General features: G+C 42.7%; 1 protein-coding gene across 7 annotated transcripts in view; it reads right to left on the reverse strand.

Moving 5' to 3' along the window:
* The window catches only part of SDK1 (sidekick cell adhesion molecule 1), a 365693-nt gene that overhangs the window by 57116 nt on the left and 282424 nt on the right, over window positions 1-26153 (reverse strand). For all 7 annotated transcript variants that reach the window (XM_048961334.1, XM_048961331.1, XM_048961335.1 and 4 more), the window contains 8 exons: window positions 25647-25756; window positions 23436-23586; window positions 21312-21549; window positions 15935-16050; window positions 15468-15657; window positions 13700-13798; window positions 6099-6293; window positions 1846-2047 (listed from right to left, as the gene is read on the reverse strand). In XM_048961334.1, coding sequence (XP_048817291.1) covers window positions 1846-2047; window positions 6099-6293; window positions 13700-13798; window positions 15468-15657; window positions 15935-16050; window positions 21312-21549; window positions 23436-23586; window positions 25647-25756 — 1301 coding nt within the window. The remainder of the gene's footprint in view (window positions 1-1845; window positions 2048-6098; window positions 6294-13699; window positions 13799-15467; window positions 15658-15934; window positions 16051-21311; window positions 21550-23435; window positions 23587-25646; window positions 25757-26153) is intronic.

Genomic DNA, 26153 nt, shown 5'->3' on the forward strand with positions numbered 1-26153 from the left:
CCTACACAGGGGTGGGGTTGTGGGGCTATGAGGTCCTTTCCACCCCAACCATTCAGGGATTCTCTGATCTTTAAGCCCCATTCCCACCCAACCGTCTAAGGTTCTACGACTCATAGCTGAATCCAAAAAAAACAGCCAGTAAGGTGCAGCCCATAGAGCAACCTCTGACTGCTGTGCTGCATGGGGATGCAAAAATTGGCTTTCATGGCAAAGCAGAAGCTTTGTCAAAGACATCCTCCAAACATCCCTGCTGCACAGACCAGGACAGGCACGGAGGATGTCGGTGACGTGGCTGGGCCAGCAGTGAGTCAGGATGCAGCAGGCTCCAGAATTCACACCACCTCCTTCTGACTAATCTTTTGGAGCACGCTGTACAATCAGTGCATTTTATTCCTCCTGAATCTTAAATTAATGTTATTACCTGGATTATTTAATAAAGTCAGTAACAACAGGTTCCCTGCAGCTCTTTTTATCAATGCAGTGCTCTAAGATATGCACAGAGCGATTTCCAGCTGACATAACCTCAGCAGAGATCCTTCTGGCGTGGCTTGGCAGGGTGGTGCGGGGGAGGCTGCCTTTAGTTCACAGGCAGAGACAAGAAATGCAGAGCTGTAAGTTATGGGGGATTTATCTGATTAATCGGAAGTGTCTAGCCACCAGCTGGCAGATGTAACACTGACTACAACCCAAGTAAAGCTACTTGTAAGGAATGATTAAATATCGAGGGATAATGCATTCTGATGGGCAGTGCTCTAGCATCACACACAGAGTGCTTTCCTGGACATTCAGGGGAAAACGCTTTTAGCCATAGGGGGAGAGGAATGTTTTCAGCAGTGCCACCCTATTAGAACACTGTTACTTATGGACAGCAACTTCAATAATTCGGATCATCTTTCTTGAAATAGAGATCTTCTCAGTAACGCTAACAAACCAAAAGGACTCGGCTGGTCTCCTTGATTTTAGAGGTTTTGACTGGAAAAATACTGGGTATAATTCATGGAGGATGTAATACTTGCAGGGTTAATGAATCAGGTTTATATTTATAATATAATTGTCAAGTTTTCTTTTTTTTGCTGCGCAGTCAGACCAAATGATCCCAACGTATTCGTATCTTTTGGCACATGAGCAGAGAGAGCAGCCATATGTCACAGCCACTGATGTTTTTATAACAGAGCTGAGAAATCTGAATCTGAATGCTCTGAATAGTGTATTCTGCAAAAGCTCATGGCCTTTTAGAGATAATCTGATTTGTACTAGCTGGTCAATAGAGTAAATGGACAGCAAAACAAGAACCTCCTCATAGACACTCAATTGCTTTTGTGGATGTTACAAGGACTTTAATTACAACAGAACTGCTGAGGAGATAATGAAGTCTGAATAACAAAGTTTAGACATTCTGATGCTATCTATAAACTTCAGTATGGAAAGTACAGATAAAAATGTTTCTTATTTCATCTGGAAAAGCTTATACAGAGATAATTGCAATGCAGCACCGAGAGTGGATTTTAGCATCAGCCACTACTGAAAGGATTTTTCACTAGCTGTGTTTTGCAGAGTACTGCATAGTTATGTTTGGTTTAGCCAGAGAAGCGCTGTTTTCCACGCAGAGCTTTCAGGAAGGGCCTCAGAAAGATGCATTGCAATTCAGCTGTAATTAGATTTATTGCATGACCTTCTGTGGATCTCTCAGCTGCTGTTCGTAACACCAACTCCAAAACGGAATCAGTGACGCTCCCTTAACCTGCCTCCCCCCAGAAGACTGAGCCTGAGTGATGCCTGCTTTGGCAAGCATCTGCCCTAAGTGGAAAGTGCAGGAATATATGCTAGGCTGGGATCATATGGTACCTCTCAATAATGCAGGACGTTGCCTCGTGGCTGATGGAAGAGGAGTAGGTTTGCCAGTCTCCATCGGGCAGCTCTCGCACTTGGACTGTAAAATATCGTATGGGTGACGATCCATCACTTCCAGGGACCCAATGCAACCGCAGGCTCCGCGATGACACGTCGGACTGGGGGGTGGTCAGCTGCTGGGGGGGGGCCGGGCGCTCTGCAATTGAAGCACAGTGTGGTACTGCCTTGAGAGGCTATTCAAGCTAATATAAAATGTGACAACATAATTGGATTTCCATAGTGGTAATGCCACAGGAGATTGAACTTTTGGATTCGTCCCGTGAAGTATAAAAGCCATCTCCACTCTTTTACCTTCTGCTGCAAAGATGAGCAGTAAAACTCATTCTTATTTCCCAGCGTAAAAGGTCATCACTGAACCTACACCCTTCTACCAGCAGATTTCAAACTCGCAAGGATCTTAACCTGGCAGGTTGAGAAGAAGTGTTAGGATCATCAGCCAAGCAAACCAGATAAGTCTTTAATGAAACCCAGGTGTGCTTCGAGCTGCAACAGTTCTTTGGCAGAATTTGCCTGTAAACTGGTTCACTTTTTAACCCCTGCTTACTGCTGGGTACCAGGGGACCGTGTGCTGTGTGCCACATGGCATTCGCTTCCACCAGCTGCTCCCTTGTCAGGGCATGAAGAAGAGAATGAAATGGGCTGGAACAGGCTGGTGTGTGGCAGTGTTCAAGCACACAACTTATGGCCCATCCCAAACTCCAGCACCAAACCTCTGGCAAGGATCAGGGACCATCAACAGCTCCTGCTGCTGCTCTTTCCAACCACACTTTGGGGATGAGGCAGAGATGGAGTTCAAGTACCTCCTCCATGTGCTTACAGGCACCTTCTCTGCTTCCCTTCCCACTTACTGCCCTTGAAGCTACAATGTCAAACCAGGCAGTGCCAATGCTGAAGGAGATCTCTCCAGAGCAATTAATAGCACACCTTTCAGATGAGGCAGGGAATGGTAATGCAGGTGTGAGCATGCCAGCCCCACTGCTTCCATATAGATCTCCTTTCCCGTCACTGTGTCTCTGCACTCCATTGATTTCAATAGAGAAACTCTATAGAGTGAGGAATAATTGTTTAATTGTTTATCATGAAGATTATTGATTCTGATTAAAATGTGTGGCATGTAATAAAGCAGAAATTGATTGGAGACACCACAGTGACTTGCTTTTGAGAAGCAATTCAATTCAACTTCATCAGTACTCGTTTCCATATAAGTGCACCCCTAACTGCATGATTCCTCCCCGCTCTGTATGGCGAGCACTTTGTTTTCCTGCCATCCTCCGGAACATTTCCTGTATGTTTTGGCATCTCTCTGCAGCATGATCTTGCTGACATCAGTGCCAAAAGATCTGTAAGCTATTAGCTGCAGGAATTCCTTGGTGCCAGCAGCCTGCGATCCAGAGCACAATGCAAAAGGTCAATGCCTTACAATGACAGGCTAAGACAGGTATTTGGGGTTATTTTATCAGAGGAAGTGAGTGTCATGTGGGGATTTAATACTGCTGATAAGCTTTAAGCAGTGTGCAGTTTTGGGCAGGTCAGATCTTGCCGTTGGTCTCCAGTGATTGGGTTTACTTCTGCTGCCAACGGGAGATCTTAAAATCTCCTGTGTTGCAAGATATACTTCCTGACTGTACGTACAAAGCCATTAGTGTGAAGAGTTTATTTATGGGAGTTTAGCCACGAGCAAATGCTCAGGTGAGCTGTTTGTGCAGGAATGTAAGGCTGGGCCATATGACTCAATGGATTCCTTTTAATTTCTTGCTACATTTACATCTCGTGGCTCTGTTCTGCCTGGGTCCCTGGTGCTGACTGTTCTGAAGGATATTCTGTAGACCCAGAGCACTACACAAGCACCTCTGGAGAATGCAGCTGCCATACAGCTTGGGATCTGTAAATCAGAGGTATCACTGTAAAATACAAAGATTTCTATTGGCAGTACACAGGGAATAAAAGGACACGAATGAGGGACCAATTTCAGTGATTTTCAAGGGAATTTTCATGCCTGCTTATCTCAGTATCAAGGACGACAAGGACATTAAATGCATTTTTATTAACGGAAAGTAAATATCTTCTCGCTCTAGAATATTTATTGTTATGTATACAAGTTCCAGGCTTGTTTGTTTATTTACTTGTTACCAGAATAGTTGCACTGGATAAATTTCTTTATCAATCCAGAATACTAATCGTGTTGATATAAGATTATGTATTTTTCTCTCTATACTTTACATACGGGATCACTACAGTTAACTCTCAATGCCTTGGGACTCGGATCCATAGCATGCACACAGACACAGTAGAGCCATCCATCAAAAAGAGAAAGAGTTCACTTTACATTAAGACTTGCCTATTCAAGATAACCCTAAAGCACTGATAGCAGCAAGGGATCATTGTTCCTGCAGTGGAGCTGGGAGTTCTGCCTTGAGCCATTGTGCACCCAGCAACAGCCTGGGAAATCTGAGCACATCCTATTGAAAAGGAGAGGCTCTGAGCTTTGAGGGCTTACTTTTATTGGGTGCAGAGGTTTTTTTTTTCTGAAACTTGCACATGTTGGACTTTAAACTTTCACTTCGACAACAATCAGACAAGGGTGGAAGAAACCTTGAGCTGATAAATCTGCTTGATAGACAGCATCTTTAGTAGAGGCACTTTTTGTGCTCCAGAGGTTCTTTCTCTGAGGACAGCACTGTTATGCATGGGAAAGCTGCACATGACCTGGAGAGTTGTGCTGGTAGGAATTTTAGCACCAATCACAAAGGACAAAAGTCAAAATGCACCCCACTGGTCTTCCCTGTTGGCGCTGAACATCAGGGCAATGCCTGCAATATTGTAGGTAAGTATCAAGGGAGATGTGAGCTAATAGCAAGGGAGATCCATGCTCTAGCACTGAATGATTTGGTAAAGTGTAGAAAAGATTCAAAATGAGAGACAACTTGGTAGTCACTTTTTAAGATCTAAAAGTAAATGTTATTTAAAGTATTACAATGCATGTCTTGGGCAAGAGCCAGGACCAGGCACACCTGCATACCCCAAAAGTAGCTGAAATAACTCTATGGAGGTTTGTTCTGGCTGCCTGCTGAGGTGTGCTTCTCACTGAACTGTGCTTTTTATAAATCACAGAAGTTGTGTGGCAGTGATTTTTGAGGGTCAACTTTTCATGAAGATGAATACAGAGGCAGCACCGTGGGTCAGAGAGGCACGTGGCACAGAACGCAGTGATGCACAAGGGAGTGATGCTGGTACCACTGTTGTGGTAGCTTTGACTGTCAGCTCAAGAGTCCAGATACGCACTTTGCATTGGAACACGGCAGCTGGAAGTGTAAGGAAAGTCTAAACTCCTGTTTTTTGCTAACACACCCTCTTTTGGCTCCGAATGAGAAATTAGTGTTCATGCACAAATAGAAAATGAGTTTTTTTCTGATAGCTCTGGAGATCCATTCTAAGAGTGGAGAACTGAGCCAAAGCATTAGAAACATGCAGTGATGCAGACCAGATACTTTAATAATTTGTATATGTCTTTTACATTTTGATGCTTTTGGTATCTAAGTGTCTACACTCATTCAAGTACATACAAGCTCTTGCTTTCTTCAAGTAGGCTCCCTGCGGAACAGAATTTGTTTAAGGATGCAGTGAACAACAGTTTTGTCCCTGATGCCAGAAGTAGAAAAATCCCAGACAATTCAAATACAAACATTCTGCTTGAGTATACAATGAGTGGCCAGAGGAATTGCTAACACATTGGGTCAGGACTTAGGTGCAATAGAGGAGCCACGTTAAGAAACTCTGCAAGATCTCCAGCTCTCCTTTTGTGTTCCCTAATCAATGCAATTCATCCATCACTTACATTCTTAAGATTTCAATCCTTCTAGAAAATGAGAGAGCTGAGGAAAAAAAAAAAAAAAGCCAAAAAACCCAGAAGCTTTGACTGCAGAAGGAGGCTGCATATGGCCAATACGGCATCTGATAGAAAAATCAATCCCCAACAGCCTGTCTGGTTAGAAGAACTGCCTCTCATAAAAGCCTGCCTTGCTCACCAGATTTCCAAAATCATGACGTTGCTATGGTTTAGGGCAGGGTTATGTTGTGAGAAGCAGGAGGTGTACAGGCTGCAGCCTGTAATTAAAATTCCTGTGAGCGCAGCACAGACTCAGAGGCATGCAATGGAAAGCACTCCAACCCGTGGCTGCAAGCGTTACCTCTTTTCTCTGTCGTGATCACTGTGGCTTCCAGAGGCTCTCCCCAGCCCTGCCGGGTCTTGGCAGATGTCCGGAAGATGTACGCTGACTCGGGGGTGAGGTCAGTAGCAGTGAACTGCCGGACTGTTGAGCCCACCTCCACCGTTGTGAACTTGTTGGGGCTGCTGCTGGCCAGCCGATATGCAATCTGATAGCCTGAAATCACGGCACCGACAGAAGAGAGTAGAGAGTTTAGGATTTTTTTCTAGCTGTAGCACCAGGACTATTAGCTTATTGTAATTACTTGTTTAACTGAGACCAGAACTAAGTAATTTGCTTCCTTTAGTGCTATAAAACTCTGCTATATGCCAGCCCTTCGCAGTCAGGCGCAGCACCTTATGGGGAAATTACACACTGCAGTGCACACAAGGGTCTGCTGGATGTTAGCTGCAGCAAAACAGATCTCGCTTTCCATCCTTCATCCCAACAAGACACAAAAACATTTAATCTTTCCTGAGCATACTGGTACCTCTTTGGAAAGGCAAAGGTACAGAGTCCATTACACACAGCAATGTGACAGCACTGGTTGGAGCTCCAAGTTTCTCAGCTGCAGAGGAGTTGGATTGCCCCAGCTGTGCAGCCCTCCTGCTGCTCCAGTTAACCCTTAACCCTGCTTTTTCCACTTTCTCTCAGTTCTCCTACTCCCCCATAAATGCATGGTGGATGCCAGGACTGACAATAAAAGCATCCTTCTGCTCTGCACTGTTGCAGTCCCTGTCTGCAGCCCAAGGAAGAAGCCTGCAAGCTGTGCGGTCTCACTTAAATCCTCCTGCACTCAATAATCAATGCTGTGGATGCCTGCAAATGATAGCCCCACTCCAACCTGCCTGCCTGATGATTATGAGCTTACGGTTTAACATACATTATTAATGATCTAACAGTGCAAAGGAAGGCTTCCAGAGCTCTCACGCATCACTAGCAACAACTGTCCCCCAAAGAGGGTCTGCCAAATGTTCAAAGCCATTCTGTACACCCAGCAATCAAATCAGGCTCTCACTTTTGGAGCTCCACATAACTTTCAGTCCAACTGCTAACTTCCAAAATCAATTAATACAGGACTGGTGTGGGGCTTTATTGCCCAAGCTGAATGCACTGTATGATTAAATGCTTCATGAAGCGATGCAGGGCAGCGGGTAACCAACACATCCAAATCAGAGCAGACGAAAACAAAACAGTCATGACATGACGCTGCCAACTCTCTGCTCATCTTTCAAAAGACAAAGGGGCATGCAGACACCTGAGGAGGTCTCTTTCTCTTGAAATTAATATCCCAGCTAAAGTTTGAACTCCCACCAAATTCTGGCTGTAACGAGAACAAGAGCCAAACCTGGTGTGCTTCATTCATAAAGGTCAGTGCATGGGAACTGGAGAATGTATCTTACCTGTGGCTATTACACAAAATCAATGACATTTATTCCTCACTGGGAACGTGTGACAATTGCCACATAACTGCTCACAGAAAAGATACAGAGTTCAAATGCTCTCCCCAATGAATGCCATACTTGTATGGTACGTAAGCAGTGAAATTTAATCAGGATACAGATAGTAATAATTTCAGTGTGCTGATTCTCATGGTACAGTGGATGAAGCCCCATCACTTCTTTGCCTTTTTTTGTTTTCTACAGCTGCTAGGAGATGTGGGGCAGCAGCTGTAGCTGCCTCCATGGAACAAACCTGATTGCACAGCCACTTCTGGGAGCGACCTGGCTCTCAGAGCACCAGGGTTCCAGCAAGCTATGGGTACAGCTGGACACAGGGCTGCTTCATGGCAGTGCCCCAGTACACAGTGGCTGCCCATATTTGAGATCGCACATTAGGAAGGGAAAGCTTCCAACACAGCAGGGTTAATTTTTGCCAAGGGTATCCAGCTATACACTGGGCATATCCCTACAGCATTTCCATGAGTGCATAATGATGCATTCCTAAAAAAAAACCTGATTTTCAGAGCTCCTGAAGCATGCTAAGCTGGCAACACAACCTTGAGGTCTTAGCCTTTGAACATCATACTTGTTCTCCTGCCAATGACCTCCTCTTACTCATTGCACCAACTTTCTCATTGCTGGCCCCATATGCCTCACTGCAGTATTGCTGTACCTTTAATACTCTACGTATTTTGATCTCAGAAAGTCCACAGAATGACAGACAGCAGTGGGGAGAATAAATGGATACATTATTATCTTTTTTTTTTTTTTTTTTTTTTTTTTTACAGATGTGCAGAATGCAGGAGTGAGAACCCTGGTGCAAGATCTCAATAAAGAGGAAAAAATAGTAAAAGAAAAGCTCTGAGGCAATTTCTACAGCAGCAGGGAAGATGAAGGGAGAAGCAACTAAGATGGCTAAAGAAGTTTGATAAAGGGACATAAGACGTAAGGAGTAAGACCTGCAGGGAAACTGAGAGCATTAAAAGAATAGGAAACTTGATTTATCTAGTTATTAAAAGATAAGTACGATATCTGGGACATATCATTGTCAAATGATTTTCTCTCTTTTCTAAACTATTGTAAAATATGAAGCGTAGCTAAAATGTAAGGAGGGAATAGAAAGATAACTATTTACTGCTAAATGGTGGCACCCACACTGGAAAGCCAATTACAAACATGCATGGAACAGGCAAAGAAACACACACTCATCTTTGCTTCTGTAACAACTTACAGCTGTGGATTCCATGACCGTAACCTGCAGCTTTGTGATGTTTTCTCCCATTGACCTGACTTGAAGGTGCGTGTCCAACCTGTGCATCTGAGCTCTTGTTGCTGCCCACAAACCCTGAGACGCGCTCTGTGTCTGAGTGTGATCCCCTACATCACCTTCCACTGTTAGACAATTGGGCAGCCAAGAGGCATTCTGCCATAAGCATCGTTGCTCTTTTTTTCAGAATGATGCAGAAGATGCAGTATTTAAGCGACAGTTTGGATAATAACTTGGGCTAACACAAGATGAAAAAGATGAAATTATGAAGTTGATGATCTTCGGCAACAAGAGAGAGAAGATAGGAAATGTTGGGCAAAATCAAAGGAGGCATATCAACAGAGATAGATGGAAAGAGTTCAAATGAATGTATGCTTGAGGTCTGCTGCATGGATGAAGCTTTCTTCCCCTATTTGATGACAGCAACACGATGTCACATATGCACTAGGTGAAAACCATATCAAAGGTGAAAGCAAAATCTTTAAAATGTGATCAGAGCAAACTTTTCCAGGGTAGGAGTATCTTACAGAAAGTTCACCAGCTGGATGCTCAGTCAGAAGAATGCACATTCTTCTCTTCATTTTTCTTTTTTCCCTACAAGCATTGGGTGTCCCAAATCTCTTGTCGTTCGGAGTTGTGAATCACCAGCCAAACTGCATAAAAAAGCCTTGAAAGATCATTTCCCCGGCGGTTTATTTATTCATTGAAACAAGGCTTATTTTTGCATTAGCGTCTCCTTAAATATTTTTTTGCACAACTGCGAGCAGTTTCATGAGCTACGCTTTCTGAACTCAATAAATGGCAACAGTCTGAACTGCCTGTTAAACGTTAGGTCACTAACGCAGCCACCAGATTCCCCAAAGCAAACAGGCAGGAAGATGACAACACCCCATGAATATAGAAGAGCTTTCAAGCTCATCACCATACAAAGCCCTTCAGAACTGACAGCACCCGCTCATGCAGGCCGCGGTGCAGCAGAGATACAAACACTTATTAATTTGTCACAGAACTTAGGAAGAGCCAAACGATACTGGGAGGTTACGGTCTGCCTAGTGGAGCAGCAATCCAGTTTGTTGATTTTACTGCTTATCTGTTTAAGGGCCAGCGAGTGTGCAAATGCAGCCCAGGATCAAAATATGCATTTGCAAACATGGATTACATCCAATTTCGGTTCTAATTCTCAGTGGAGTTCTTACACTCTTTTGCTGTAAGCTTCAGGTAAACGCTAAATGCAAGGATACCGTGAGGAATACTAACCAGCAAGCGTGGCTCAGCTCTTGGTACAGGCAAAGCTCACTGACAGAACTGCACATACACACATTAATGCATCGTTTTCCTTTAACAGTGTTTGAAGGAGCTACACTGGGTGCTGTTGATTGGAGTGCCAAAAAGAAGATGGAGTTAAGCCTCAAGCTGGTTACTGCAACGCTCCCAAAAGGAGAAGTGGAGATATCTAGCAGTCCTCCACAGTAAAATATTTAAACAAACAAACAAGCAGTTTTCCCTCTTGGTGTGCCAGTATTTCATCCTGTTAATCTCCCTCTGAAATGCTAGAACATATTTTGATGTAGATTACAAAAATGTTAGCTGCAAAGGTGCTTGCTTGTATACTCAGAGGACAAAGCCAGCAGAGCAGGAACATTAATTCAGAGGCTGGGAAAAGAAGTTGCTCTTGCAGAAAAAAAGTATTTTTTTCTTTGCAGCCCCAGTGCTGAATAGCAGAGCAGCCTGCAAAGTTATGTTAACTTGCTTTTTCCACTGATTCTACTTCACTGACCTTGGCTGTGGTGATTACAATGCTGTTTCAAAAGTTCATTGCAGCAATAAGATTTGAACATTGCACAAGAATGAAGGTAAACATGCAACCTTTAGTTACAACGCCACGCTGGTTTTTTAGCTATTTCTGAAGAACTCCTCACTTCCTTGAAAAGATCACAGAAATAACTCAGCGTGAGTAATTTTTCCTGTTTCTCTCTGACATCGGCAGTTAACTGCTTCCTCCATGAGCCTCAATTTTTCTGCTATCAAACAAAAAAAAGGAGGGAGAGCTGTTGAATAAAGACAATGAACCTCAAAGAGGTGGACTGGGGCAATTGGTAGGTAGAGCCCCCTGGGAAGGAATTCTATGGGAAAGAGGAATTCAGGTTAGCAGACTGTTCTAAAAGAGACAAAAATAAAGGTACAATGATCCCAATGCAGACAAAAGATGTTAAGAGCCCAATATGTTTGCATTCAGACCTCACTAACGCCTTCAAATTCAAAACTGAATTGTACTAAATGTTAAAACAGGATGGGTTGTTGAGGGGGTGTATAAATAGACAGCACTGGCACGTAGGGACAAAGTCAGAATAGCTACAGTGCAGGTGAGTTCGAACATAAAGGGGAAGGGCAACGAGAAAGGTTTTGGAAAGATATTCAAAATACAAGAGAGAGAAGGAGAGGTCAACTATTAGGAATAAAAGATGAGCTCAAGACAAGTGACACAGAAGAGCACAAGCTGACACCTCGGTTGCTTCACACAAAAAAGTTGATTATTAACTAGATACTTAACACAAATTAAAACTGACAACAATAGAAGGAGGGATGTAGGCTAGAATACAGAACAGGTTAACGAATATTTAGCTAAGCTAGATGTAATCAAGCCAGAAAGGCCTGATGAAATTTGCCCTGCAGTGCTATATAACTAGCAGGAGCCATCTCTAAATAATCAGTGATTATATTCAAGAACTTGTTGAGGATAGGTGACATCCCAGAATATTACCGAAGGGCAAACTGAATGCTTTATCTCATAAAATGGAGGAAGAAAGACCAAAGGAATTATGGACAAATCAAGCCAAAGTTTAATACCCAGAAAGACCCTGGAAAAAATATGAGTAAATATATAACCATCCACAGGGATAATAAATTGCCAGAGAACAGCTAATATGTATTTGTCTGGAACAAATAATAAATACCAAATAATCTGTTTTCTGCTTTGACAGTGTAATTGGCCAGGTGGGAAGAGTAGATATGATCCACATTGACTTTAAGTAAGGCTTTAATATGGTTCCAAGCAGCCCTGTCAGAAACAAGCTAGAGAGACAGAACCTAAGAAAAATATGGCACATTCTGCTGTGATCTCTTAAAAGAAAAAGTCAAAATGTTGTTAGCAATAGTTGGCTGAGAAATGGGTAGGATATATTAAGAAAGGTCTCACGAGAATAAGTCCCGAGTCTGTTTCTGTTCAATACTTTCATTAATGACCCGGTTGATGGAATTGCCATTCTGCTTGCAAACTTCAAAACTAAAACCAAATTGGGAGCGGTTCTGAGCCCTTTGGAGGACAAGATGGTAATTTAAAGTGATTCTGATAATGAGGAGAGTTGGTCTGGAATCAGAAAGCTGAAATTCAATAAAAATACATGCAGAGCATTGCACTTACAGAAAATAAAAAGCTTAATGTACTTGTAAAGAAGGATTGACCTGGAATTGTACTGCAGAAAAAAGGCAGGAATTAATAGCAGGTCATAAACTTACTTAGTTACAACAGCAGTGTTGCAAAAAAAGGCAAGGCAGTGCCAGGCACCCTGGGATGTGTGACTGGGAATGGACTGTGCAGGTCACAGGAGCCTGCAGTCTCCATGCTGAGCATTCTGTAAGGGAATACCCTTCCACCTTTCCTCCCAGCTCTGCATTTGTGTGATTTTGTTATCAGCACTGTGGCATTGACCACGAATTGAACAAGAAGTGGATGAATTGAACAAGGCACTGTGGGAAGCCCGAACAGAAGAGTTCTTATTCCACAGAACTTGAAACTTCAGCAAAAGATGCTGACCAAGTGCAGCAAGGTGAGACATCGAAACAGTGAGGGGCACCTAAATATCTTTAGTACTTTCTCATCGTGTGTACCAAATTATTTTTTTCCTCCTTAACCACATCCTGTGATTCAAATCCCAACCTCTACAGAGAGCAAGTTTATAAGACAACAGTTCCTTAAAACAAAAGCAACAAATCAAACCAACAAGGCAGCCTGGAAGCCAAGCTTCCTCGAGCGCCTTTGGATCTCATCTGATGCTTTCTCTGTGTCTCCAGGTGCCAGGATTAATCCACAAGAACCTTCAGAAACTGCACACCTCAGCAAAGACTCTGAGCTCTTGACTCAAGAGCTACACACAGCACCAGACCAGTCCTTTATCTAAAGGGATATTTATAGGGATAACCCTCACTCACCTGCTTCGACTACTACAAAATGTGCTCCACATCAGCACAGAACACAGGCAGAATCACTGTGTAAATATTAGATACATTAACTCAAGATGCATGAATGGATTCTTGCACTGTAAAGACCTTCAATGCTTTAGAAGTACAAGGAGCTGCTGGTGTGCTCTGGGTGCAATGGCAACCCAAGAGTTATCAGAGCAGGAAGGGTAAGGAGGTTTGTCATGAATTCCTGACGTGCCTTGCTGCCCCTGTTGCCTATGATAAAAAGCCAAGTGTGATTTAACACCTTGCAACCTGGCAGACAGTATTGGCTGGTGGAAGCAGCAAAATGGAAACACTCATGAAACTGAGAAGTCAGGGATGCATGGCAAGGAGGAGGAAAGGAAAGGAGGAGAAAATCCCACTCTGCCCTGCTGCAGCTCAACAGACTATATGTACAAATATAGACGGACAGATGAAAATTCAAGCACAGCATCAGGAATGCAGTGTAATCCTGACTTGGGAAAACACACACCGCGGAGCCTGGCAGAACTTCCCTTCTCACCGCAGGACTTATTTTCCTCTCTTTAGCCACAGGTTTGCTTAAGCGTGGTTTCTAACCCAACGTGCAAGCAGAATGAAAACCCAACAGCCGCAGCTCCTCTGCTCCCAACCCTTTCCTCCCAGCTCCTTACCCAGGATGATGCCGTTGGGCTCCTCTGGTGGCTGCCAGACGATGCGCACTGATGTCAGCCTCACTTCAGGGAACACCAGCCTGACGGGTGGCCCGGGGGCTGTAGGGGGACAGAGGTAGTGCCAGCAGGCACAGAGTGTCAGAGAGGTTACAAGTTTCCCAATTGCTTTGCACAGAAGGCAGCCAAGCTGTAGCTCACCAACAATAGATGGTTAGGAGCACCCATATGCATGCAAAAAGCATGGATTCTGAGGAATTCCATCCACAGGTGTTGGAATTGAATAATATCTCCTCTCTGTGGCCCCAGTGCTGGCCTTGAACTGCCTTCTGATTTTACACGTGCATTCTAAACACAGAGGGCTGAGGCAGTGAACCCAATGCACGCTGATGAAGACAGCTGGCAGCTGCAATGGCCATCCTGGGTTTGTGAGGTGAGGAGATGTTAATTCACACATTTGCATCTCCAAAATTTCCCCTTCGGCACAAATTCCACCTGCCTCACCCCTGATGATACATTTAATTAAGCGGAGCCCAGAGGAGACACAACATATTTATGTCAGGAGTACGGAGAAGGAAGAACAATTTGTATCATTTGCCAACAGGCACTTAAGGAGGGAACTGCTATAATGGGGTTATCTAAAACAAACAGTTTTAAATATTTCACATTATAGTCTGATGTGTACAGTTCTGTGACTGCTCTTTCATTCCCTGCAGAGTTCTGCTAATATTAACTTATCTTTGTTTCCTTTCAAAGTCACCACACAGGCTGAATGCTGACAAAATGGCTACAAAAATGCCTGGGAGTGACTGTTCCTGCTCTGTCCCATCCCTGTCCCCACAAAATCCCACCCCTATTGCCACTCGATCCCATCCCTGTCCTTATACGCTGCAGTAAATGCCACATTAAGCCAGGAGTCTGAATGTGTTTGCAACTCAACCAAACAGTTTTAATGAAGATCCTTGTAGATACGGATTTTTATTCAGTTTCCACTGGGAACATTTTGATGAGAAAAGATTTCTTTTTGTTTTTCTATTTTTCATTCATTGGGACTAATAAGCAGAAGCCTCTTACACAGACATTATCCATCATTTAATAGCAAAAAGGCAATGAAACTAAAAGCAACTGCAAAGCCAGAAATGCTTCAAGAGTTGAATTAAATTTCTGTCAAACTCCATCAGCAGGAACACTCTCACCCCACAGATGTGTTCAAACAGAACTGGGGTGAGGAAGGGGCTGCTCAGGGTCTCTCATCAAAACAAACTGCACTCCAGAGACCCTGAGCTCATGGGAATCACTGGAGGAGGCTACAGAGAGGGGCTGCTATGAACCCTTCATGGCTCAGTCCTTATTCTTTTGGAATCTCTCCTTCAGTCCAAGCAGACTCAGGTTTGTTTATTGCTTCCAATTGCAGTGCTTTTTGCTTAGAGCATGATTGAACATCAATTGGCATTTATAATTGGGCTCTAAAAATTGTCTACGGTAGAAATTTTCTACATGGAGCTTCAGAGGACAAATCATTTTAGATTTTTTCCTCTTCACCAACTGAGGGGAAAGAGGAAATGGGCAACTGGTTTTCTGCCAAATTCTCATCCTATGGCTGATGGAGCAGTGCTGTTATGCAGAGTAAGGATCAATTCCTTTAAGCTCAGAGTCAAAAAACAATCCAAACAACCTCAGTTTGGCCTTTCTATACACTTGCATCACTACAAAAAAGTGGTGTTATCATCAGGACTAATAAGGCCCTTATTCTGGTAACCAAAACACTTACCATCATCCTTGGTTCTTTCTATAACAGCAGGAGAGCTGGGGACTCCATCCCCAATGCGAGTGAACGCCAACACCCGGATCTCATAGAGCACATACTTGCGCAAGCCGGACAGCAGGCAGGACTGCGTGTGGTTACCTCTTACTGTTTGGATCCTTGGTTCAGAGTCTAAATCTTTTGCTTTGTAAAGTATCTGCAGAATAATGCGGAATAAATGCGTATGAATACAGAAAGAAAAAGTTATTACATGAGAATTGAAAAAGGGGCATGCATTTAAAATGTTCCTTTTCACGAGATATGGGATTAAATTCAGCGATCTACCCTTCCGAAACCAGCACGTTTCTGCTATCTCATCCTGTTGAGTTATGGACGATATTAACATCCCTCAGGTGAGCAATAAATAATAAATAGAAAAATGTAGCCAGGTAGTGCTTTAATAACAAAGTGAACATGAAGCTCCAGCTGCGTACCTTGTAACCCAGGATGAGACCATTTTGCTCTGACTCGGGGACTGCAGACCACGTCAAAAGAATCTGGGTTGAGCTCACGGCTTCAGCAGACACGTTCTCAGGAGGAGCAGAGGGAACTGGAATCAGAGACAAAAGAGGTAAGGCTTTCCAGGTGATGCTGTTCCACCTCCCTGTCTGCTTGGGATTGTTTTGGGATCCTTTGGAAGACTACCCTAATCCCAAAGCACTCAGATACACTCTAGACAATGCCTTCTTCTCTCGTATTCATTACACACCACCTTTACATTTCAGCTTACTTCACATTCTTTTACCAGTTCATGTAAGAAACACAATATTTGTAAAGAGCTTAACATTCACCACTAAGCACTGTCTACAGGCAGGCACTAAATACAGGCAGACATGAATAAACTTCAGGTTCTTTATGTTTGCAGTAATTAGAGTTTAGACTGCTGGACTTCTACAAAGTCTATCTCCCAGGTTTTTCTCTCCCGTACATCTTATTTCCCTATGCCAAAAATGAGAAATCTTTATGAATGGGAGTTTATCTTATAGTATGATCTGTTCTAACATGAAGTTTTATGCCACCCTGGCTTCCTATGTTGCTTGAAAGGAAATTATAGCATCTTGTCTAGAGTTAGCAATAATTCCAGCCACTGGATTGCACCCAGACCTCCCAGTTCAGTGAGAAGTGTTTTAACCTCAAAGCCTTTTGATTATGTGATGGTGCTTAACATTTGCAATACATCAATTATAGACAGATACATTAAGGCAAGGTGTATTTTCAGGGACTGATACGGTGTAAATGAAAGATATGCCTATTTCATTTATGTTGTAAAATTGGCTCTTATGAAACCAAGATCATTATTAGAATGGATGGCACAGGAACACTGTAATTTTCTGTTACTCAACAGAGGAGCAAACCTGCATTTTCTCATGCCATGAAAACTCAACCCAATGCAGAACCACCAGGCAACTGCAAGCTTTGGTGGGCAAGCTCAGTAGCTATGCAATGTTATGCAAGCAGAACCAGAGACTATTTTTAAGAGTTCACATTTTATGCTGCCCTTTTCCATTTTTTTTTCTTCCCTCATGGCATTTCCAACATCTGAAGTGTATAATCTCTCCTAAAGCGTGATACACCTGTCAGACCTTGAGAGAACATTCACCAAGTTATGTTACATGAGTACTCATGGACAGCAAGGCTTGATTAGGTCCTGAGTACATCGCAAAGCGGAGCACAAATCTCTGCCAAAAAGTAATGCTTCCCTGGCTGTCCGAATGAAAGAACAGATCAGCTGGTTTGAAGGCTAGCCCGAATCTCCTAGCAACATGAACAAGATAATGAGTATGACACCAGAATTAATATAAATGGAAAAATAAAATACACCAGCCCCCACCCCTGTGCACTCAAGGTTAGCCACAGAGATAGTCTTTTCTGAAACAATTTCCCTGTTACCAATTATTTGGGACACGAGAAGCAGGGCTCCATCACAAGCCATTGCAGCAGACTGAAATCTGATTTTTTTCCCCTCTAATGCTGAAATGCTCTTTTCTTTTTTTTTTTTTTCTTTTTTTAAATCTTCTAGATTTATCCCCCACAAGGATATAATTATGTTAAAGGAAAATAGATTGCCAGGAGCCATGAATGTCTTTGGATAGCTGCCACAACTTTATCTGTAGATCTTCACAAAGAGTTACTCCCACATGAATCACTTCTGGAGGGAGAAAGGGTGGAGGTGGGTCACGGGAAACCAGAACACAAAGAGGAAAGAAGCCCTTTCCAGCCACATTTATTTTTATTTTATCTGGTTTGAACCCTTTCAGGAGCAAAAGTTCCTTCATTTTACAAATATTTCTTTTCCCCTTTGATCAGCAGCCACCAGATATCCCAAATTCACAAAGGGTCAGGCTGCGGCCGGCTGGCCCTGCGTGCATAGCTGCTTTGAGGTGTTTGTGCCATCCTGCTGCTGGCAGGGGGATGCTGAAGCTCACAAAGGACAGAATGTCAGATGGGAAGGTTTATTAGCCCACACTCCTCTTAATCCCCAGCAACGGCCAGAACAATGTCCCCTCTCGCTGGGGAGGAATCTCAGCCCAGCACCTGAATGCAGACATCCTTGTACTCATCGTGTATTTCATTCTACGTTAATTTTCCAGTGCTTCTGTCATACTGGTGTTGAGAATTACGTTTTAGTATGGATGTATGAATTCAGGGTGTGCAACTGATATTACAGATTTTATTGTTGCCCGTCTCTTATCAGGCAACACAGTTTGATCGGCCCTTTAAAGAATGAATTGAAATGTAACATCCATTTATCCGACCCCTCTCCTCACTCAGGATATCCAGCTTCATAGTAATTATCGTCTGCTATGACCGATCAGTGACTTGAGTGAGGCGTATAATCCCTCTTTCCCCTGCAAACTCTGATGCTGTTTCCTTAACTGTCGCACTGAAGACTTTGCTGGAAGCTCCAAAGCAGAGTTCTCATTAGTAACCTCCAAGAACAGAGCAGAAGCCAAGCAACAGTGTCCAAAAAAAATATCTCAGAGCTTGAAAGAAATGAACTGGAAAGACCGAAACGAAATGATTAACTAATCCAGCAAAGTGCCAGCTGCACGATGTGCTTTAGAAGATCAAATATAGGAAGTTATAGAGTTACTGGTACTTTGCACTGGGACTTCAATAACAACTCAAGTTTTTTAGTTATCAGTGTTGACATCTACGATCACGCACCCTTTTTCTACATCTGATAAAACTGTATTTAATATACAGCAAATGATGCTGTTGCATGTCTTTAAGTGGACCCAAGGCAGCCTTCAATAAGCTAGTTTGTATTCTGGCATGCTAAAAAAGCTAGATATTGTGATGACATGGTTCTCTCCATTTTTTTGCAGCTCATTTTAGCTGAATACCCTTAATTGTTTTCTGAAAGTAAAAAGTAAGCTGGCATATGGTACATCTGACATCAATTAAGAAGTACAAGTTTGGAGCTAGGTTCATGGCAAAAGCAACATAGCTGCAGCACAGCATGGAAGCATTCTGCCTATAAAATTAGCTATCAGGGGCTCACTCTCAGCTTGTACAAACTGACAAATCTCTGCGGTGACATTGGGCCACATCTGAATTACCCAGCCATGCTTTATCACATGGTAACTTGCTTCATGAAGGTCAGGCTCTGACAAATCAAGGGACTGATTCTTGCCACATGCGTGAGCCTGTACTCATGTAGGAGCTCATTTTGTGAGGCAAGCACACACAGTCATGTAACTGAATGCCTGAAGATATCAAGGCACTGAGTGAGGTGTGTTTGGGATGAACTGTTTGAAAATAAGAGGGTTTATGTTTAAAACAAATCAGCCCCATCAAAGTTTCTCTACACATCGCAATTCTTCACACTTTCTTGCTTTCTCTTTATCATGCCCACTATCATTTACAGTGTACAGAGTGGAAACTGAGCTTGTTACTCTGCAGTTAACACCATAATGTTTAGGATATCTAAAGTACTTTGAAAGCATACATGCAATTTCTCTCATAATTCAAAAGCCAGTTCTAAAAAGTGCTTTGACCTCTTTCTCTGGGTATGGGTAATTTTTATCCATATTTTAACTCCATTTGGAGGTGCTTACAGGTTAAGTGCAGATTCCCTCTCACACAGCTTGCTGCTATGCCAGCGCTTTTTGTGTACTGCAAACCTAAAAAGATGCAACTAGAAGTCTGAGCCTTGGCTCGCTCTATTCAAGAAATCAGATGTTAGTATCAAAGAAAGTACATGAAAAAAAAAGCACACACAAATGAGTCCTTACGGCCCAGATCACAGCTTTGTATTTTCCTGATCCTGGTTTCAGCGTGCCTCGTATAATCAGTTTCAAGTCAACCCTCTTTTAATACTGCAAGAGGAAATGCCAAACACACACGTGTAACCTCTGATCTTTAGATGCTGAGCAAGAGCACTGTAATCCTAAGGTTTTATGAAATTGCTTAATCTTAGTATTTACTTCCTTTCAAAAGAAGTGTTTGAAGAGCAGTGGAAAGGAGAAAATGGAGAACGTGGTATCTTTTTATTATGACACAAAACACTTCAAAACTATTTTGTCTAGGTCACGCTATCTCTAACTCCAGTACAAACATGCCCTGTTTAAAATACCTCTGGCAATAGCTTTCCAATTACTCCTTCCCAAAAAGCATCACTTTAATGGAGTAGGATGACTTTGTCTAGCCTTCTTCTCAGCAGTTCAAAGGACAGTTACGTGAGGCAGCAGAGCAAATTGTGCACTCTGCACAGCTCTCACGCTTCATGCCAAATGATGCTGCGTGGTGCAGAGTGCGCACGCATGCTCGTATGTATCTATCAAGGTGGGGGCATGGATATAATTGAATTCCAAAACATTTTCATGAAGAAAAATGGAAAAAAAAATAGCAAGAAAAATATCAGCATTGGGCTTTGCATAAATACAAGTCACAATAGTACTTAACTTTTAAACCACGTGTGACACCTATTCTTTTATTCATCTGCAACATACATTTTAATTTCTCAGGTGCATGCAGGTTTGGGAATAGGTGATGTGGAAGCTAACAACCAGGGAGCAGCTTTTCAAGATCTGTTTTTACCGTTGCTGCTGTGCTAACAATAATTTACTGCTGCCCAAAGTTGTGAGTTTGCTGACACTGTCTGAAGTCTCTATGATAGTATGGATGAATCAGACAACGCAGTACCTGTGCTCTATGTCTGCGTGAAGGTTACGTCTACATAAAGGTTATGTCTACGCGAAGGTTATGTCTATATAACCTTCTGTACACAGTTTTAGAAGGTAGTTTTGAAAATGTGTCATCAAAAGCTCAAATAATTATCTCACTTCCATGTGGCTCATTATCCCTCTAAAATAATTTGTGCCCTTTTAGAAATATGTAGTGCTTGAAATTAAATTTCAGATAACCATGACTGCCAGAAAACCTGCCTCAGGCCAGGAGTGGATGGGGGAAGGGGAGAATGAGGGGCAATGAAGCTGTTAAGAAGGAAGAAGAGGCAGAGAAGGATGGACATGAGCTCCTTGTGTTGCCTGTGATGCTGCCAAACTGTGGCAGGAGCAGGAAGAGGTTGTTTTATTTGCTTTAAATAAACAAGGTTTAAACAAACCTTTCATGCAGGTTTATAGGTTTACGTATGAGAACATGAGAGGAGTAAAATTCTTAAATATATAAATAAGCTCCCTCAAACGTCTCCATATCTTTTCGCCTTCAGTGCACCCAGAAATTATTTGTTTTCTTTATGCTTTTGATTTAATGGGTCAACAAGAAAAAAAGCTGAACCAAAAAAGGCATCACATGCTGCAAATTCTCTGATTTGTCCTTCCCAGCCGACGTGGGGCTCTGACTCACCGGATTCCCGCGTCCGACCTCGCACCACTTCGCTCCATGGTCCTGCCCCAATGGCGTTGAAGGCCTGGATCTGCAGCTCATACTCCGTCCACTCCTCCAGGTCCTCGATGGTGCACTCCCTTTCCAGCCGGTCGTTGATGACCTTCAGCAGGGCAGAAGGCTGCAGATCCACGCGCCAGAACTTGATGCGGTACCCCACGGACTCTGGGTTGCCATTGTACTGCGTGTCAGGCAGGGGCTGGGGGAGAAATCCAAAGAAAAGCCCAATATTACAGCTCAGAGCACAGTGCCAGAGCTTTGCAAATGGCATACCAGGGCGGTCTGAATTTGTGTAAGGCCACAAGATGGCAAAAGAGATGGAAGGGCTGATTTACGTTTCATGGCCTCTAATTTCTGTGTTGTTTGAGATTTCAATTTTAACTTTAATTTCGTGCCACATCGATACGCAGACAGAACTATGCCACTTGCTGTGGGTGCATCACCAGAGATGAAACCAATGCAATATATTCAGGACTTTGTGATTAAATATGGAAATGAATGATAAATTGCTGAAGCATGTGACAAATTCATTTATCGTACTTTTTTTAAAATATATTTTTTTTTTACTGACTCTCTCCATGCTCATTTATCAGCAGAGATTTATTCCAGTATTCCAACTCCCCAAGCAATTTCAGAGATTAAAATATGAAATAATTAGCCTACTTCATGAAGTTTCAAGTTTTTCCTCATAAAACTAACTACACGATGCTACAGATGGCTGAGATTCAGTTCTGACTCACTGGCAAAGTTTGATATCCATTAACATTTCACAGCGCAGAAGACTATACCCTGCAGGCAAGCAGGGCTAAAAATGTGACCCCTGTTCTGTTGGAAGGAAGGAATTCCCAGCTCCCAGAGGGACACAGATTCACCTGTAGGTCTCGAGAAAGAGAGATTAAATGCTTTCAAATGCTGATGTTATCAAGCATGAAAAAGGTACACTGCGGCATTTTTAGCTGCGCTGTTGGCTTCTCCTGAACCCTGCACAGTTGGACTCACGAAAACCAGGTTTCCTAGATAGTACAGCAAGGAAACACAAGTCTAAAAGTTTTTGAAAACAACTTGGAGTTGATTTTGATGTAAGATATGTGGCCACCAAAGGTCTAAAAATGTGGGCATGGTGAAGCCATGAATGGGTCCTACTAGATAAGTGTCAAAGCTCTCCTATAGACACTGCTGTTCATTTGGTGGGATCCTGAGACTTTTCATGAGTGTCTACAGGTAAGATCTGTCAGTCTTTCAGGGTTCAGAACTCAGTCCTGTTCTTCAATAGCAAACTGGAATTATTCCCCACTGATGGGAGCAACCCCCTCTTGTCTCAGCCAGATTTTGTCTCCCAGCAGTAAGTTTATGCATTGAAATTTGAGTTTGTGCATGGAAAAGCTAACGTGTGGGCAAAAGAAAACCTGTGCTTCATCAGCTTCACACCACAGTAAACCCCAGAAAATCCTACCCAGGGAGAAATAAAACCATTCTGGAGCAAACTGATTGCCAAACAAGTCCCGGTGTGTGGTAAGTGAGACAGTCACAGGGGCGCAACGGTGTCACCAACCACTGCATCTTTGCAATTAATTCTTTATTTCTAGATTTTATCACATAACCCCACAGACTTTCCCACATCTATCTTCCTACAGGAGTGTAATGTGCAAACTTTGCCATCTTTGAACTGCTCAGTACCTGCAGAATGGCTGTCAATGGCCCCTGTGTACCTCCTGGGGACAGTTTTACTCAGCACAAACAACTGAGCCCCAGGAAACTGCAAATTGGCTCCAGCATTATATTTCTGTCCCACACATTGACCCAGACGGTGGAACTGGAGTCTCAGAAGCCAAGGTTTTACACACAGGCATATATTCCCCTGATGAAGTGGCAGAGGCAGTGGCAGTAGGCAATTTAAGTGATTAATAAGGCACTTAAGGTAAGTCTCAGATTTCCGACTATTCTGAAAAAAGGAAATAATTTTGCCGTCAGCCTCATGCTGAACGCGAGGGAAAAGCATTCCCAAGCTGCAGGCAGCTCCTAGGGACCGAGCTGCACCCCAGCTGCCAGCAGCTCCCCCCCTGCACCCATCCATCCCCATCTCACCACCCAGCGCATCCACAGGCTGCTCTCGCTGGCCGTGCGCACGCTCACGCTGCTGGGGGCCACGTCTGGAGGAGCTTGCAGGGTCTGGATGACACGTGAGGGCTGGCTCAGTGGGCTGGCACCCACCACGTTCACCTGCCGCATCCGGAACCTGAGGTGGAAGGGAGAGGCAGAGTGTGGGATCAACCCATGAGCCCCCTGGAGTGGGAGGGATGGGAAGGTACAGGGCGGGTAGAACTCAACAGCCTGCAAAGGTGGTTGTGTGCAGGTCCCTTTTGTATTCACGGCTGAATGGCTTGTGGTAACTGTGCTCAGATCCTCTCAGGTATTAGAAAAAATGAAAATGAAAATGAGATTAGCTTAGGGTCGATTAGAAACTTAGGTATTTGTGTGAGAAATTTATGTTAATTATGCCAAGTCTGATGAGCTTATGCTGGCAGTAAGTGATTTTCTTTTGCAGTGTTTATACAATACATCCAGAAAGGTATTAAAATATCAAACTTCAGATATTCTCATTCCCTGTCAATATAAAAAATATACCAGTGATAACATTTCCCCTCAATTACTGGTTGAAAGAAGCTGATTTATCCTCGCGCTGCGTTTTCAGCCTTCCTGCACAAGAAAGATTAAGTTATTTAATATGGATCTGGCTCTTTAAAAAATAACCTGTCTGCTTGAAACCATCTCTTCCACAATAGAAATCCCCACTGGGTCACAGAAGACTCAGAGAAATCTTTTTGCAGGAAGCACCAAATAATTAAGACATGCTGTTCATTTCAGATGCTCTCACCCTTCGTGGGCACAAGTACGGCCATTAGGGGTACCCAGCACATGACCTGCTCACATGAAGCACTGCATTTTTGGACCTAATGGCTGAGTTTGGGATAAGAGTGAGCTAGTCAACACGGCTGTGTTTGTTTATCTAATCTGATCAACCCTAGAAAAGGCACTACAGGAAACACACTGAACAAATGCATTGAACAAATATTGTCCTTGATTCTACTTCCAAACCATTGGCACAAAATGTAGAAAAGAAGCTGGCCAATAAAGATGGGTTCTCATAATTAGCTCTCACTATTTATTGCCTTGACGTGTAATGATTAAAGCTGATTATAGAACAATAAATACATTTGGCACTAACCTTCTGGATTTCCAAAAAGAAAATAAAATCATTCTATGTAAATGAAACTCAAAAGCTCATCCCTGTGTTGGTGCATGCCTGAGAGGAAACAGCCAGCCAAAATTCAAGGAACTGCATTAGCGTGTGAATGATGATGAAAAAAATCAGAGGGGGTCACCCCAGAAGTTAATAGGTACAGAAGGAAAATAAGCACAATACTCCAGAGAGACAAACGTAGTAACCAAACAAACCAAAAATTTCAATGTTTACAAAATAAATCCCAAACTCATCATATACTTCCTTATTGTTTGTTATCTCTAAGGCATTCCTCTATGCAGATGCTAGGTGTGCAAGTGATGCTTACTTACATGGACACTGAACACTGCGTTGTTGTACAACCTGCACTTCACATATGACACTCTCCATCTTTAAGGATTGGCTTTTTTTTCTTTTTGTAGAGGCCCTAACAAGCTATTTTATAAAGCATATTTCTGTTTGGACTGAATATCTCAAATTCTCAGATCTTGCCTGTGCGAAATCAACACATCATTTGCATTGCATTGATTTTAAAAATCCATCTCATTTAACTGGGGTGCACCCATGATGTAGATTCACCTCAATCAGCCTAAACCTTGCATATATCCATTAAGTTTAATTTGGGAAATTCTTATAAACAAAGATTTCATCTAATTGATGTTATCAAATTAAGCTAAATCAATAAAACGTTTAAGCTGGTGTAAATATGTAATTACAAGTTTGCACCAGTTTAACTACAATTGATTTGTCACTGATTGATGTTACAGTGGTGCACTCTTCAGATGAGGGAAGTCACAGGATATCAGTAACCCACAACAGCTCCTCACTGTGCACTTGGCTTCCCTTTTAACATTATGAACTGTATTGCATGTAAATTACAATTAACAGTATCAGACAAGTAATTTTAAGTATAAACTGTGGAAACAGTGAACCTTTTCCCTTTTGTTCAGATAACAAAATACAACCAGCTGTTCCTGATTAGGAAAGCTGTTCCACACTGCAACTTGCTATTCTTTTTTTTAATCATGCTGCAGCTAATTACCTGCTGTTCTTACCTGTAATGAGTGTAAGGAGTAAGGTTTGGTACCTCCAGCATCTGAGCATCAGGTTCATTGTCCACCTCGTGGAGACTCACCCACTCCTCTTCATCACCCAGTACTCCCACCTACACATGGGAAAGGTCAATACAAACACAAGTGTGTGTGTATATATGCATATATATGTAGATAATTACATGCACTCATTTTTTTTTTACAGTGTGTGCCTCCACTACCGAGGAAGAAAAAATACTTCTGAACACACAACATCCAGTTAATATTTACTTTCATATGAAAAAGCTCTAATAAGAGCATGGCCACATTAGCCAATTCTCCTTGTACTGCTGGGACTTCACTGGGATTCTCTGAGAGGATCTATTCCAGAAGAACACCGTGGGAGAGCTATTACCCAATTCAATCTCACTGCAACAATACGAAAGTATCAAGGAGTAATATAACAAAATGAAGAATAGCCTTGATAATAACTCACATGAACTGATGCATACTAAATAAGTCTCAATGGAG

Source organism: Lagopus muta, chromosome 15 (genome assembly GCF_023343835.1).
Source record: "Lagopus muta isolate bLagMut1 chromosome 15, bLagMut1 primary, whole genome shotgun sequence".
NCBI lineage: Eukaryota > Metazoa > Chordata > Aves > Galliformes > Phasianidae > Lagopus > Lagopus muta.